At 37.7% G+C, this 15,641-nt stretch overlaps 1 protein-coding gene across 1 annotated transcript; it reads right to left on the minus strand.

Annotated features, from left to right (window-relative positions):
• Window positions 1–907: 907 nt before the first annotated feature.
• LDL2 (LSD1-like2) lies at window positions 908–3,825 on the minus strand. The gene is made up of 2 exons (XM_086572521.1): window positions 2,072–3,825; window positions 908–1,944 (listed from the first exon to the last, which is right to left on the minus strand). Exons 1-2 carry the CDS (start codon window positions 3,597–3,599, stop codon window positions 1,190–1,192), a joined length of 2,283 nt encoding a protein of 760 aa, XP_086428647.1. The 5' UTR covers window positions 3,600–3,825; the 3' UTR covers window positions 908–1,189.
• Between the last annotated feature and the right edge of the window lie 11,816 nt (window positions 3,826–15,641).

The following is a 15,641-nucleotide window of genomic DNA, read 5'->3' on the forward strand; positions in this document are numbered from 1 at the left end:
AAAAATCTCCACCTGGTCTATGTGAAGGACTAGCCCTCAGCCTTCCAGTTAAGGCAACAATATCCTAATCTAACTAGGCATTGTAGATGCCTCAATCCAATCACAATCCTCCGTTCTCATCATATCAAAGAATGGTGAAGTAATGAAAAATGTGCATGAAGGAATTAAGTATATCTGTCTTCCATCAAGCCACTTATCTTTTGATGCATGAGCATTGAGCATGAATACTAAATTAGTATATGCTTATTTTATTAAATTAGAAATAGGTTAATACCATTAGTTTCCTATTTGTATTAAATCAAATTTAATTTAATTAGTAAAATCTCTATTTTGGAGTTCAAGTAGAATTAGGAACAAAGTTTATTGTTAGATAGTCTTTTTTTGAATATTAATTTTAAGAGAATTGTTCTTATTGAAGGTTTAAACCCTAGTTTTAGGTGTTTTTCTTATTAAATTTTACTGATGTTTATCAATCATTGAAGCTTCCACCAACAAGATCCATCATCTTTCTAATATCTATTCCTCTCAATATTCTAAAACTTAATTTAATAACTCCGGAACAACTCAATTTACATTTTTTTAGGTTCTTCCATCATATTTGAGGGATGGTGAACCCGTGAATCATACCCTCGTCCAATTTCCTTTTTTCATGCCAAAAGTGGTATGCTGTTCCAAACCATGCAAGAGGAGTTGCTAGCCTAGTGGTACTTGAGAGTTCACTCTACCAAGGTAGGTTCATTTGGTACATAGAATCCTTACATGGTAAAGTGAGCACTTAGTTGGAGACAAACAAGAGAATTTTCAAGGGAGAGAGACGCCTTTGGATTGTGTGATCATGTCAATAAAAGGATGCATATATTATCAGTCCAAAGTGCATAACAAATCATGAGCCATGAGTCAGAGAATATAGCATGAAAAGAACAATCTATAAAATTCAGTAAGCTATTACAATATTGTTCAAGACTAAACAAAAAATAGAAAGCATGGAAAAAGATGTTACAGTCAAAATTCCAAAAAATCACTTTCTTTCCTGTGTATCTACATACAAATACCAATTCATGAAGATATCATATTACATCAAAATACAAAAAGAATTTAAAAACTCACCAGGTTTCTGGCTTACCTTTTGTCATCCATGTCTGTACAATTGGCAAAATTCCATGCTCAAGCATAGCTGAAAATTAACACGTTACGTATGAAAAGATGTTTCGAAAGCCTTCAGTTGTCCAATGGTGGACCGATGCCTGCCCCGACCCCTACGTGCTCTAGCAATGCTACCAATCAATGAATTGCCTAAGCTTCCTAGGCCACTAGGGCCCACTAGTGTCAAGCCTAGATTCCTGTACAATAAGAACAACTTACTTTCATCCTCTCCATTCGAGGACTGTATTTTATGAGCTTGCTCCCGAGACAGTACAGCATATAATGCCACTGGAATTTCTAAGGACTGCTGCCAACCATTCTCTACTTTTTCACAGCTGTAAATGCTGCTACATTTATCCTTAGACTTCCCAAAAGTAACTTTTATAATCCCCATAGACTCTGGATCTTTCTTTGAAGGGTCAAATATAAAAGAAAACTTCCCAAATGCTAGATCGGGTTCACTAAATAAATCTGCAAGGTGATTACTGCATGATTCGATGTTTTTCAGAATACACTTGCTAATATCATTATCCCAAGTCTTTCTGATACGGAAAATGTGGGAAGCTTCTCTTAGGCCACTCAAGAAAGCACCATGCATGGTCGCCGGATGCTGCCTAGTTGTAGCCTCACCAGCAAAAAATAGGCGACCCCCCACACTTTCTGCAAGAACATCATAGTCACTACCAGATGAACCAACTCTGACATGGGAATATGAACCAAAACAAAATGGGTCACTGCCCCATTTTGTGCATATCGTTTGGATGGGGTTTGGCACAGTAACACCTTTTGGAGTAAAAATACCTGTATGATGAACCAAATATTACACTCTACATGGAATATAATTCAGCATTATAAATATATATATAGAACAAAGAAACAACTAAGTGTATTACTATATTGTCACCTGCCATCTAAAGAGATGTAGTACCTCTGAGGGTGCTTAGAACACGGTGAAGTAAAACAACTGAATCGGTCTGTTCAAAGCTCAGGGCTGCTTCTCCTGCTACCAGAGCAACAAGAACCGGACCTCCAGAAACCGTATGGTAACTGTAGAATAAAAAAAATTCTCCACGTCTAACGGTATCATTGTTGAGACACCCAAAAGTATCTATTTCTTCACCCCAAAACACATGAGGGAAAACCATTGCCACTTTATTTAGCAAACCGAAACCCAATCTCTCAATTGCGTCAAGCTTTCTTTTGGGCAGTTCTGGTTCAAATCTAATCAATCTATTCTTCAGGACCCCAAGAGGCACAGTGCAAAGGACAATATCTGCTCGAAACACTTGATCCCCACAGACCACCTCTACACCATCATTTCCATACTTGATATGGTTAACAGTTTTTCCATAAAATATAGGAACTTCTTCACACAACGCTCTGACCAACCTCCAATTACCACCAGCAAGGAAACAGTGGTCCCCTCCCATTTCATAAGCATCATCCTGATCCCAATATGCAACTGAAAGATCTGAAAGACACCCAGCATTTGCATATTCCAAGTTTGCAAGATGCCAATCAAGAAGTTGTGCTTCTTCAGTATTTCGTATCACGCTGTACAAGTGTCTAAATCTTTCCAATGCCGATCCGAGAGAAATATCATTTGCAGAATCTCCCATGATTTTTCTAAACTCAGTCGCTTTATCGAGTAGTTTATTAAAAATAAGTTCCACCTTCAAATCTACTTCCGGGACAACAGGTGCGCCATCGGGCTTGTACAAAGGGCACGCATCTCTGACTTTGTGAAGCGGAATAGACAGTTGCCTAGCTAGAACTCCAAGAGGGTTGGCATGAATACCAGTAAGAACACTTCCACCAAGATCTACAGCAGCAAACTTCCCTTCCCTTCCCATTTTTTGAGTATAAACTCTCCCTCCAGGTCTATTCCTACCTTCAAGTACAACAACCTTAAAACCAAACGACAAAAGCTGCCTAGCTGCAGCTAATCCAGCAAGTCCAGAACCAACAATAATCACAGACCCTTCCATCCCCTCAGGAATTTGCGACATAACTGAATGCGAAACCCCAAAATTTATATACCCATTCGAATTCAAAAAATCATACGCAGAATCAATCAAATGCCCATACTCATTACTAACAGTTTCCTTAATCTGATTCTTCGATACCCACGTCCTAACATTATGTCTCCACTTAGCCAAAATATGATTCCTAACCACAATATAATCATTCTCCTCTTTCCCACCCAATTCTTTAACAACCCCATCGTTAATCTCTTCATCTAACAACTCATCAATAGGAAAGCCTAACGAAAGCGCAATCATAGCTTCAGTTTCTGTCTCTTTCTCCATTTCTTGTTTAGTCCTAGTTTTTTTCCTAGGACTATTTCCTAAATGCTTCTCTATTATTTCATCCATCGCGTCTTCATTGTAATTCCTAATTCCTACACTCTTTCTTGCAGAACGTTTTAGCCCAGTCCCATTTTTATTAGTTTCCATTTTCTTCTTCTTAAAAATTAGTTTTCATTAAAAATCACATAATTCCATTTTTACCCTTATGTTGAAATTTCATGATATATATCGATTGAAAACGGAATCGTACCTTTTAAAGTGATGAATTTGAGAAGGAGAGTGAGAATTGTGAAAAGTTTTGTTGAATTAGGGTTTTTGTTGGAAGGACCTGAGTTTTGTTATTTTGAGGATTGAAATGGAAATGAGAATGTGGAGAGAATGTAACTGACTTTTTTGGGGATAGTTTAACCGTTTTATGGGCTTTGTATTGTAAGCCCAATTGAATGTTTAGGCCCAAAGCCCGATTCAACTGGATCTTATAAATTGCCCATATTTCTGCATGTCGATTTCTGATTTTCTGAATGGAGAGTTAACCAAGGCCCAAAATTGAATGTTTATATCGGCCCAAAAACCCCATTATTTTGGTGACTATTCCAAACTATTTAAAATATCGAAATCTTACATATAATTGCCCAAATTTCGGATTTATATTAAAAATGGTCATATATATCGAAATATCTGATTTATCGATTATGGATATAAAGTTTTATATCTATCATATATGAGTGAAAAAGATATTCAGTGGATATATGCCCAATAAAAAATACTAATGGAGCAATATATCGGATATATCGGCGATATTTTGGTCCATGGAGTTAACTAGCTATCATATTGAGTGAATGAGTGTTGCCCAATAAAATATACTAATGGAGCAAAGATTTTTCACGATTTGCGCTCTCTCAAACTTATCTTATGTCATGAATATTAACTATGGCAACAATGTGGCAGAGATTATGAATTCATTCATTGATAGTTACCCAGCTAATGATATCATCAGAGACCAAGCCTTATTAGACCTAGGTTTCAAAGTTTCTCCTTTCACTTGGTCTAATAAAAGAGTTTTTTTTAAAAAAAAAATAAGCTAGGGTAAGGCAGACCCCCACCTGTATTAATCTCAAAGCCACTCATACAATATTCCTTGTGCATCATCCTCTATGAGACTATAGAGTTCTCAACTTAGAGGGGGGCCATGAAAAGTACAACTATTACAATTAGAGATGTTTAAACAAGCTAACAAATCCGCTAGTTTGTTACACTCTATAAACATGAGCAAAAGAACAAAATGCAAAAGAGTTAACTAATTCTTTGATATGTAAGACAATGTCTAAATAGTACTAAGGAGTATCCACCACATTCTTGATAATCTGGATTGCCCATAGAGAATCTGATTCCATTTCAATGTCTTGTACTTCTAATTCATGACATCTGATCAGTCCTATCTCGATTGCCTTGAGTTCTTGAAATATTACCAATTGTATCCCCCCAGAACCTGAATAAGCTTCAATCACTGTTCCATGCCCATCTTGTATCACTCCTCCATACCCTGTGCCTAAATCATTTTAATGCCTCATCTGCATTCAATTTAAGTCTTGGACCAATCGGTGGGTGCCATTGGCACCATTTTCTTTCTTTAGCTTTGAATTGTACCTAAGTACCTAATGACTGACATAAACTTCTACTCTCAGGGGAATCTTGAAGAACACTGATCTGAATATGGAGATAAACTCTCATTTCTCTGATTATTCTACTCAACACCACTGCCACAGGCTTTGAATTATTCTTCAACCTCCTCGCATTTCTCTCTTTCCATATTGCATCCAATGAAGCACATATGAAAGATGCATATATATCACCAATTTGAGCTCCCCTTTTACATAATCTCAATAATGAAGACAACTCCCTATTGGATGACCTTGTATCATAAGCAATGCCTAAGACAAATTTGATACCTATCAGAATTTCCTTAGAGTAACTACATTCAAAGAATAGATGGTTAGAATATTCTCTACTTTGGTTACACAAACAACAAGACGAGTGAGTAATTATCTTCTTATGCATGAGTCTGTCCTGTGTCGGTAAGCTATTAGAGAACAACAGCCAACATGTAAACGAGTTCCTTGGAATTACTAACTTTCCCCATACCATTCTCTGCCATCTAACTTTAGGGCGTATTGGAGATAAAACTTTGTATGCATTGCTGGCCGAGAACTGTCCACTAGGATATGGCTTCCATATAAGTCTATCCTCCCTCAGATGAGAGTTAATGGGAGTATTCTTGATGTCTTCCCTGAGTGTAATGTTATTCAAATTATCTACTATGTTACTCCATCTTCCATCCAAGATCAACTGACTAACATTTGCATCCAACGGTAAGTGAATCTCAGCAACTACTTGAGGATTATGCATAAGTGGGCTGGACTGGCACCAAATGTCATGCCATAGTATAATCAAATCTCCATTAGCAATGTTATATATAATAAACTGCTTTTCCTCACTCCTGCTCTTCATAATACTCCTACATGACCAAGCACAATCCTTTGGTATCTCCATAGTCCAAAATTATGCAACAGATTACTCCAAAGTGACATATTTTGGACTCCAAACCCCTCATCCTGTCATAAACATAAATATCTCACCATGTAATTTCTGTCTAAGCTTAAATCATATAGATGCCACATGTCCCTTGATCACAAACCTATCATCACTTCAACCAGAAGAAGTATGTGTTTTCAATGTACAAAATGCACCATGGAGACAACACTCAAAATTCGCATGGACTAACATTCCACAAAACCAACCACCTCCAGGTTTCAACAAACCTACAAATACCTTCAGACAATGACAAGAACAAGGTACCTATAACAATTAGAACAGAGCATTGGTTCCATCCCAGTTTAACCAAAACTACCAAAACCTACCTATCAACAACCAAAGAGACCTAGTTCCCATTACACCATCAACTAGTGTCCAATCAGATAAGCCACTGAAATAATGCTACCTATCATGCAACAACAAATTCAAATCCTAGTATCCATGCAACAATCTCTGAACTTGTTAGCCCAAGAGAAAACCCAGAAAGGTGTGTTCCCAAGACAAGTTATTCTAAATCCTAAACTAACAAACACAGCCTTTGAAGCAACAAGTGATGTGAACGAAACTGGAGCGTTAAAAACTCATTCTTAATCCCCCATATACGAGGATTAATTCCTCTTTTTTTATGTATTCCTTTCCCATTCCATTTCATTTTTTGCTTTAAGAGAATACATTAATAAGGTAACCGGACCTCTCCACTTTGAGGGTGTAGTTGTAAGTGTCGGTGCCTTATTCCATTAGTCCACAGTATATCTCGCATATTATTTGTAAAACACTTTTTACTCGTCGTTTGAGTAAGTGTGAACCTATGGAGCAAGTATACAAATTTTCTTTTCTTTATTTTACATTTCTTTTTCAAAAATAGTTGTTTTCTTTGTTCTATTAATGATAGATTCTTGATACATCAGTAGTTAAATGATTTTTCAAAACGGGCAATAAATTTTACACAGACCAACCCCTAGAACAACACAATCTAGGGGTGATTTGAGATCAGCTTTGCTTACTAAGGGTCGCCTATATCACCGAGCTATTCGCACACGTTAGGACATTCCATGTCTTGCATAGTAAATCCCCTAACTTCGCGTAGCTGAAGCTTTGTTTGTTTAGATTGGGTTCGCCACAGAGCTGACACGAAAGTTGCCTAAGATTATTTGTTATAATTTGTTTTCAAGTAGTAACATCTAGAATCACAACTTTTGAGTACGAGTTTTTTAAAACATCTTTCCATATATTGTTTTCAAAACTAGAGGATATAAAATGAAAGTTATACGTCCCAGAGTAACCAAAATGATACCGGGTTCACATATAACTTTATCTTCTTGTCAAAACCTCTATATGGTTAGAAATATATTTTGATTGAGAAAACTAACTAAAAAAAAAATGAAGCGTCTCCAAATGGGAATTAAACAAATAGAGTAACCCAAAGTGATATTATTCTCTGTTTAATTCTATCTTTTGCCTCCACCTCTCTATGTTGTCTCGAGAATCTGACGTTAAAAGACTCAAATTTGTACAAAATTTTCCTTTCTTAAAAATCTTTTCCTCTTCTCAATCTCTCTCTTTTCTGAAAAACTTTTCAAAAATGTCTTCTGTAGCAAACAAAAACCCTTCACCTAACAAGACTAGATGGATAAGTTTCAATAATCATGTGCAAGGGCTTCCTAGAGAACTGCAGCTGAAGATATGGACACATATACTGAAAATCATTCATGGTTTACGTAAGAGTTCATACGCATGTAAGAGACAAGCTATGAGAGAAAGCTGGTGCTTGAACTGCCAAACACCAACTTGCCCCGGTTTTCAACCTCATAATAATTTTGTTTATAAGGTCTACACGTGTTATCCTCCAGTGCATTACGCTCGGTCTAAGAGAGCAATCCAGCCATCTGGTTGGGATTGACTCAAGTTTTCAAAAACTTCCAAGTTCTGGGGATCTAACTTAAAATGACCCACCTTTTTAAAATTTTAGTCAAACTTATTCAAAACCCAAAAAAATTAATTAAAAGTTTCCTTCTGTTATCTGTACATATTTCCCTAAAGTTCCTTTTCGGTTCTTTCCATCATCTATTTTTCATCCACCATTAGATGTGAATGTACCCTATAATGTTACATTGAATTTTCGATGTTGATCGTTTTGGTACCTCACGGGCCAAGATCGGACAAGTAACGAAGCGTAGATCGGCTCTTGAAGTTGGCAAAGCACTAAGGACATGATTGGAATTATCTAATTTCATTTGGGATTGGGCCAAATTTTCGAAATAACTTAAAAAGGCACGTGCAAGGCACATGCCATCATCTCATATATATAACTCGTGTCTGCCCAACCTCATCATCGTCCCCAAATTTTCCAAAATCTTAACCACCCCAACCTAACTCGTGCTCGCCACTCACACACTTGCGACCGCCCATTCAACCCAAAACACCACCACTCCAAATTTTTACAGCCTACCCTATTTTCAACTCCCATTCCAAATAGAAACCCCAATTTTATCAATTCTTACCCGAATGCCTCGAGTTCTTAAAATCGTGTAAGACCAAAATTTTGTACCCATCTTCAATTCCAATCTGTTTGAAGTGCACTTCAAGGCTGAGATTAGGAGAAGATGATACGAAGCTTTGGTTTTGTTGGGAGGTGCGGCTTATTCTCCCTCTCTCACTCTTTCGTTCTATAATGGTATGCTTAGAGGGGAGGATGACTGCATCACGGTTGTCAAGGATGGCCGCTCGCTTGAGCTCACCAAGGAGGTGGTGAGTGGAGTTATAGGGATTCCTCTAAAAGCTTATGATCAGACGGAACAGTCCCCAGATGGTAAAACCATTGATGTGATGATGATAGAGACACTTATCGAGGGGGTGAAAAACCTCAAGTCTCACTGTGCGTTTCAGAGTTCGCTATGAAGGAACCTGCTAGCAGTATCTCGATGGACAACCTGCAACCTGCTAGGCTCAGCTTAGCCTTTTGATATAGGTAAGGCAATGCTTCATATGTTATGGATTCTTCAAGAACAGGAGAATAGCTTCTGCATCTCCTCCTTTATCTTTGAGCAACTCTGCAAACCAAAGAAGTCAACCACCCCTCTACAAGTGCTGGTCACTAGGATCATGTAGCACTAGGGATTCGATGCCACAGACGCCCTAGTGCAGGTCAGGGACGCTACCACAGGTCCTATCTATGCCCACCGCGATCCGAAGTTTTGGTATCCACCTGCCTCCAGAGCCGCTAAGCAAGCACGCCAGACCGAGAAAGTGGATTACTTCGCTGAAAACGCCACTTGACAGTTCACTCAACCCATGGACATAATTCACTTCCTCCATGGAGGCTAGAGGATTCTGCATGTGTACCTCCACCAGCTCAAGGAAACTCAGGGAAACATTATAGCAGAACAGCGGACCATCAGAAAAGAGAAGTGACATTTTTAGCACAGTGTCACTAGAACACTGCAGAGCATTAGAGATATGCTCCCGCGTAGTGATAGACACGCTAGGATCTGACGTCATCAAGGAGAAGGATCTTCTCAACGTCGTGATGAGTCACACGCATATTCTGACTAGGCAACTCCCTAGTGTCCATATAGATAGTTTATTATGTTTTATTGTTGTTTTATTTTTCTTTAGTATATGTTTAATTATATGCTTAATATTATCTGCTTGTTTTATTTTCTTTTCTTATGGAATTTGGTATATGAGTAGAAGGTAAAACAGATACATCAAGCTAAAATTTTCCATTTTTTCTTTCATGCATTTTATATATGTTTTCAAAAATACAAAACCCAAAAAGATTTCGTAGTAGAACAATTATCCCTAGTATAATAAACCATGTATTTCTCATTCTATATCAAACAACCCACGCCCCAAACTTATTTGGTGGTGACATATTTTCATCATGAATAACAGAATACATGTGCATTGCCGTTTTTGCTCATGTTTCTATGATAATCTCTTTCCTTATCTCTTCATACTTTGAGGACAAAACATAGTTCTATTTGGGGGTGGTATAGTAACATTTTGCAAAAACTAGGCATTTTCTATATAGTAGATATAATAGTATAGTTTTTCCTTTCTAATATTTTTTTTTGTTGAAAAAGTCCAAAAATATTTTTTTGTTTAGTATTAATAAGTCTTGTTTCCTTTTTTCTATGATGAATAAAAAGTTTAGAAGTCTCATTATAGCTGTAGAGAATACATTAACATGCTATTCGAGTTATAGAACATACCTCTTGTCCATCGGAAGAAACCCGAAGTCAAAGAATGATAACCTTGAGAGTTGTTACTAGCCTTGTCTCTAGAAAAGGATTGTTACTATTTCAATCCCCTTTGTATCCACACCTTAAGCCCCACCCCCTTGGTGAATGGAGAAAGAAGAGAGTCGAGAGTGATTTTCTTTTCCTTCTGCTTGTTGTGTTTCTAATACCTATGTCAGGTATATAAAAACAACCAAGCAAATATATAGCTAACTCCCACGACTCTTGTGCAACAAGAGATTCATGATAGATTATATTCTATCCAGTGTATATTCTATCCAGTAGGACTACGATCCTACGATCCAGGGAGTAGCTTAAATTGGGGATGGATCCTTGATCCATGTGGGTGGACCTAAGTGGTCCAACCCACTTACATCTCCCACTCGCCCACATAGGGCAAATCTCAATTTCTCTATTACTCATCTTTGCATATAGGGAATAAGGTGTGCGACCTCACGAGAAGAACAAAGAGCAACAGGAGTGATATTATTAAGTTTTCACCCAACTAATAAAAATGCATCACCCAGAAGCATCTCGTATATGCCTTAGACATTGTTGATTACACTGGAATTAGCACTCTTAATCCCTCGTATAAAGCAGTGCTACATTTCCTCCTTATTTTGTACTCATGACATATTAAAATATAGTCGTGGGCCCGCTATGAGTCACAAAATAGATGTAATATCAAAAAGCCTTCCCTAAACATTCATGTCATTTCAATTATATTCAATCACTTTCCTAGAAATGCCCCGTAATACGGTAAATCTTGTCGTACTTAGGAAGCACACTAAAGTAGCGTCACTAAATATTCTCTTCATGACATAACCTTAGGTTAAGAAAGGTGACATAACCTTAGGTTATGAAAGGCATACAATGGAAAAATGTTTTAATTATCCCAATGGCTCACATAACAATGAAGAAGGGATTCATTCATTATTCTCACTATCGGTTGGCAAAGCACATACAACATGTTATGTATGCTATGGTGTTATCCCATTAAAATGGGTATGTCACTTGCTAAACTGTAACACCATACGAATCTTAGTCTAGTCGCTAAACAAGGACCTAACTTGAGTTTTATCCCAGTCACTCTCTAGCGCTTGTAAAGAAAAAACACTAATATTCGGCTTAACTACAAGCTACATAAAATTGTGGACAAATTTTATGTTCGACCTTTGTTTTATAAGGTCTCATCTTAGTTCAACTAAGGTGACATTCAAGAATTTAAAAAAAATTATATTCTTTTTGCTCTTCTAGCGCTAAGAATATAGATGTCTCATCTTGCTCGCTCTCCAAGCACCAAGGTGAATCACCCATGTGAGTAGGTTGATTCAGCCCGGTAACAAAAAGAAATCAAGAATGTGTAATTAAAAGAATATTCCAAACAAATCTGAATTAATGATATATATTAAAAACAATGTCAATTACATAAAAGATGTCCAAACATATCAAATCCTACGAAGTCCCATACTCCTAACATGAGATTTAAACGCATCTCGTGCAATAGGTTTAGTCATGGGATCAACCAACATGTTAAGCGTGGAGATATGTTTCAAGTCCACTTCTCCTGTTGCAACCTTATCTCGAATGTAGTGAAAACGAGTCTCTATGTGTTTGACCTTCCCATGATACTTAGGATCCTTTGCAAATGTCAGAGCTGCAGTGTTATCACTATAAAGTAATACTGCATCCTTTGCATGAGCTGTGATATCTAAGTGTATCAAGAATTTCCTTAGCCAAACAACTTCTTGGACTGCAGCTGAGCAAGCAACATACTCTGACTCCATTGTAGACAAAGCAACACATTTTTGCTTATGGTTATACCAAGTAATAATTCCACCTCCGAGCACAAAAGCATAACCCGAAGTGGACTTGCGCCCATCTTTATCACCAGCCCAGTCTGCATCGGTGTAACCTTTCAGTTTCAAGTCTCCACCATGGTAACTTAGGACAAAATTAGCAGTCCCTTGTAGATATCTGAGTATCCTTTTCACAACTTTCCAATGAGCTGGACCAGGATTACTCTGATAACGACTGACTAACCTGACTGCAAAGCTGATATTTGGTCGAGTTCACATCATGACATACATCAAATTACCAATTGCAGCCGCATATGGCACATTGGACATTTTATTCTTTTCTTCATTAGTTTTGGGACCCTGATCAAGGTTTAAGTCACATCCTTTTTCCAATGGGGTGTCTATTGGTTTGGAGTTTTGCATAAGGAAACGCTCAAGAATCTTTCTAATGTAAGTCTCCTGAGACAAACCAAGAAATTTTTTTTTGCAATCTCTCGTGATCTTAACTCCTAACACATAGTCTGCTTCACCCATATCCTTCATATCAAAATTGGAGGACAACCACTTCTTAGTGGCAACAATGGAATCCATATCATTCCCAGCTAAAAGAATGTCATCAACATACAACGAAAGGATAAGAAAACTCTTTCTGGATCGTTTAGTGTACATGCAGTGATCTTCTTCAATCATCTCAAAACCAATTGAGGTAATTGAATTGTGAAATCTGAGATACCATTGCCTAGAAGACTGTTTAAGGCCATATATAAAATGTTTTAGGCGGCAAACTTTGCGCTCTTGTCCCTGGACCTCAAAACCAATCGGTTAAGCCATTTAGATCTCTTCCTTTAATTCTCCATTGAGAAATGCGGTCTTAACATCCATTTGAAAAAGTTCTAAATCTCAAGTGCGACAATAGCTAGAATGAGGCTTAATTGAAGCTTTAATCTCACCATAGGGGAGAATGTCTCTTCATAGTCTATACCCTGTTGTTGGGTATAACCTTTCGCCACAAGGCGTGCTTTATGCTTGTCAATTGAATCATCTGCCTTGCGTTTAAATTTAAATATCCATTTATTTTCAACAGTTTTACACCTAGCGGAAGATCAACTAACTGCCAGACCTCTTTTTCATCATTGAGCTCATCTCATCTTGCATAGCAACCATCCACTTGTCTCTAGCAGAAGAAGAAATTGTTTCTTTGAAAGAAGTAGGTTCTTCCTCATCGAATGGAGTACACATAAAAATATCCCCTTCAATCTCGAAATGACGATGGGGAATATTTCCACGTTTACTCTTATGCACTTGAGGATCTTGTGGAGGATCTAGTGGTACACTCCCACTAGGTTGAAAACCGTACCACTCCCACTATCTTCAGCGATTACAGGATGAGAAATTAATTCCCCACCCTCGCTTGAAGATGGTAGGATGTTTTCGTACTCCTCTTTATCTCATAGAGGTCAAGATCTTTCTTTGCGTTACTTATGCTAGGAAAATCATTCTCAATGAAATCTATATCGCGAGACTCTATTTTTGTCATTCCTCCATCATGATGTTCACCATATATAACATAACCTTTTGAGCTATTAGAATACCTTACAAAGATACATTTTCTAGCTCTAGGTCCTAGTTTCCCATACTTATGAGAGATGTTGTGAACAAAACCTGCTAAACCCCATGGGCGTAAATGCTCCAAACGGGGCTTTTCGCCTTTCCAAAGTTCATAAGGTGTTGAAGGAACTGACTGAGAAGGCACTCGGTTAAGTATGTAGGTAGCAGTCAAAAGTGCGTCCCCCCAAAATGATATAGGGAGATTACTTTGCACCATCATTGATCTAACCATATCTAAAAGAGTTCTATTTCTTCTCTCTGCTACACCATTTTGTTGTGGAGTATAAGGAATAGTTAATTGTCTGTGTATCCCCTTTTTCTCACATAGTTCCTTGAACTGATCAGATAAGTATTCACGTCCTCGGTCAGTTCAAAGAGTTTTTAAGCTCCTCTCTTTCTGCGTCTCAACCTCTGCTATAAAACGTTTAAAACAATTCAAAGCTTCATAGCGGTGAGCTATTAGATAGACATAACCATATTGTGAGTAATCATCTATAAGAGTGAGAAAATAAGAGGCGCCATGACATGCCTTCACATTCATAGGGCCACAAATATATGAGTGGATTAGCTCAAGCGGCTGAGTAGCTCTTATTGGCTTTCTAAAAGGCTTTCTACATGCTTTACCAGCTAAACATGGTTCACATATAGGTAGGATAACCTTAGCGAGTGGGCCCAATATGCATTCTCTTGCTAATATGGTCATCCTATCTTGTCCTATGTGACCTAGTCTAGCATGCCAAGTAACAGAATCAATATTTCTACTTGCACTAGCCATGTAAGATAATGAAGAAAAAGAATCATTCAATTCAACTTTAAAGAAATTATTCATAAGGAATCCATGTCCAAAAACAATACCATCCAACTTAATATCTGATAAAACACTCTTTACACGTTTATTGGTTTTCAGCCACGTATTTTCTTAAGTCCGAGGTCCACAGTCCAAAGTCCGAAGTCCAAAGACCCAAGTCCAAAGTCCAAATTCCAACGTCCGTATAGTCATACGTTTTAGTCAAGTTACCTTACTCACGTGGGTTAGGTAGGATAGGTCGAGTAAGGGATCGTCCAAACCTTAGGGCTCGGATAGGTTCACAACTGGAATTACAACTTTTAGTGAGTAGGATTTTTAGGTTTCTTTTTAGTTGGTTTTAATTAAATTAACGGTAATGCAAATAATGTAAATTACTACGGCGATTATATGTAGGTAAACAAAAATAGAGAAACAGGGAGAGAGTTAGTCATACTCATGCGAGAATCGTTTTTCAACAGTTTATATTACCACATCACTACATCTCTAATTCGTCTCGTTTTCGGAGACGACGTCGAGTATTGATCCCTAGCGCATGCCCACATCTTTAGGTCGCATTTTACTAGCATAAGGAGTTTCAATAATACCTCATCTCTGGTATATTATTTCAGCTCCTGGCTCGATTTCACATCAGCTGGACGAATTGGAGAGCTGTCTGACACTAGAGAGTCGTGCGCGAGACATTTTGGGTCGTTCGCGAGACTGTCCTGGAGCATCAGCAGTCCAACTTTGTACAGTCTCAGTCATTTTGGGACCGGATGTCAATTCTATGCCTAATTCCTAAGTAGTGATTCTAGAATATTAACGAAGTCAATCCGATTTTCACACGAAAGCAAAGATAACCCTCCCCGAGGGGATTAGCTCTTGGTCATAGAAGGAATAATAAAACTTGCCGTATACATTAAGTAAATAAATGCGGGGACGTAAATTAAACTAGAAAAGAAATGATCAAGTTAAGGGTAAAATAACTTTACGCGATTTTTAAGCTGCTTTGGAATGGAAATGGCGTAATGTAAAATCGAAGGAAAAATCTAACTAAAAGCGAAGCTAAAGCATTAATATCTTTGAAGGGGTCATAATGAAGGCGACCCCCTCATATATATAGGCTGTCGATACAGAAGGCTATCCGTGAATGTTTTAGATT

The sequence above is a fragment of the Coptis chinensis genome, chromosome 7 (assembly GCF_015680905.1).
Source record: "Coptis chinensis isolate HL-2020 chromosome 7, ASM1568090v1, whole genome shotgun sequence".
Taxonomy (NCBI): Eukaryota; Viridiplantae; Streptophyta; class Magnoliopsida; order Ranunculales; family Ranunculaceae; genus Coptis; species Coptis chinensis.

Coding starts and splice junctions, on each gene's coding strand:
- LDL2 (XM_086572521.1), bottom strand. CDS start 3,599: ATGGAAACTAATAAAAATGGGACTGGGCTAAAACGTTCTGCAAGAAAG. Junction 1,945..2,071: donor TGTTCTAAGCACCCTCAGAG/GTACTACATCTC, acceptor TTCATCATACAG/GTATTTTTACTCCAAAAGGT.